General features: G+C 48.2%; 1 protein-coding gene across 1 annotated transcript in view; it reads right to left on the bottom strand.

Moving 5' to 3' along the window:
• Positions 1 to 42: 42 nt before the first annotated feature.
• LOC107712761 (adhesion G protein-coupled receptor B2-like) overlaps positions 43 to 409 on the bottom strand; it is a 135432-nt gene continuing 135065 nt past the window's right edge. The window contains exon 24 of the mRNA XM_016518099.1: positions 43 to 406. Within this exon, the coding sequence (XP_016373585.1) occupies positions 230 to 406 (177 nt within the window). The 3' untranslated portion in view covers positions 43 to 229. The remainder of the gene's footprint in view (positions 407 to 409) is intronic.

Raw genomic sequence — 409 nt, 5'->3', positions numbered from 1 at the left:
GGTTCTATTGTCACCCGGACGTAATGGCCGGTCGGTCTCCAGGCCCCACTCTTTCATTTAATGTCTCTGTGTGAAAATATAGAATAGAGCACTCTTCATCTCTGGTCTGTCCTCACACCTGTAAACAAGTACAGAATTCTTTAGAACACGTCTTGCTGAAGATCACTGACAGCATGAGTACGTAAGAGGGTTTAGTTGTCTCTCAGTTTGTTGTAGGTGTGTGTTCTCTTCACACTTCAGTCTGGAAGTCTCCTTCGGATGTGTCAGGTGTGTTGGCGGAGGATGTGTCCCAGGGTTTATTGCGTAACTCCAGTCTGTCCTTATGTTCGATGGAGCCACACATCTGCTCAGGGGTCATGGTCTTAAAGCTGTCCCAGGATCGCTGGTCATCTGTGGTGGACTTGTCCTG

Source organism: Sinocyclocheilus rhinocerous, unplaced genomic scaffold (genome assembly GCF_001515625.1).
Source record: "Sinocyclocheilus rhinocerous isolate Xijiao unplaced genomic scaffold, SAMN03320098_v1.1 scaffold1590, whole genome shotgun sequence".
Taxonomy (NCBI): Eukaryota; Metazoa; Chordata; class Actinopteri; order Cypriniformes; family Cyprinidae; genus Sinocyclocheilus; species Sinocyclocheilus rhinocerous.
Note: the sequence above shows the minus strand (reverse complement) of the source record. Positions and strands in the feature narration are given on the sequence as shown.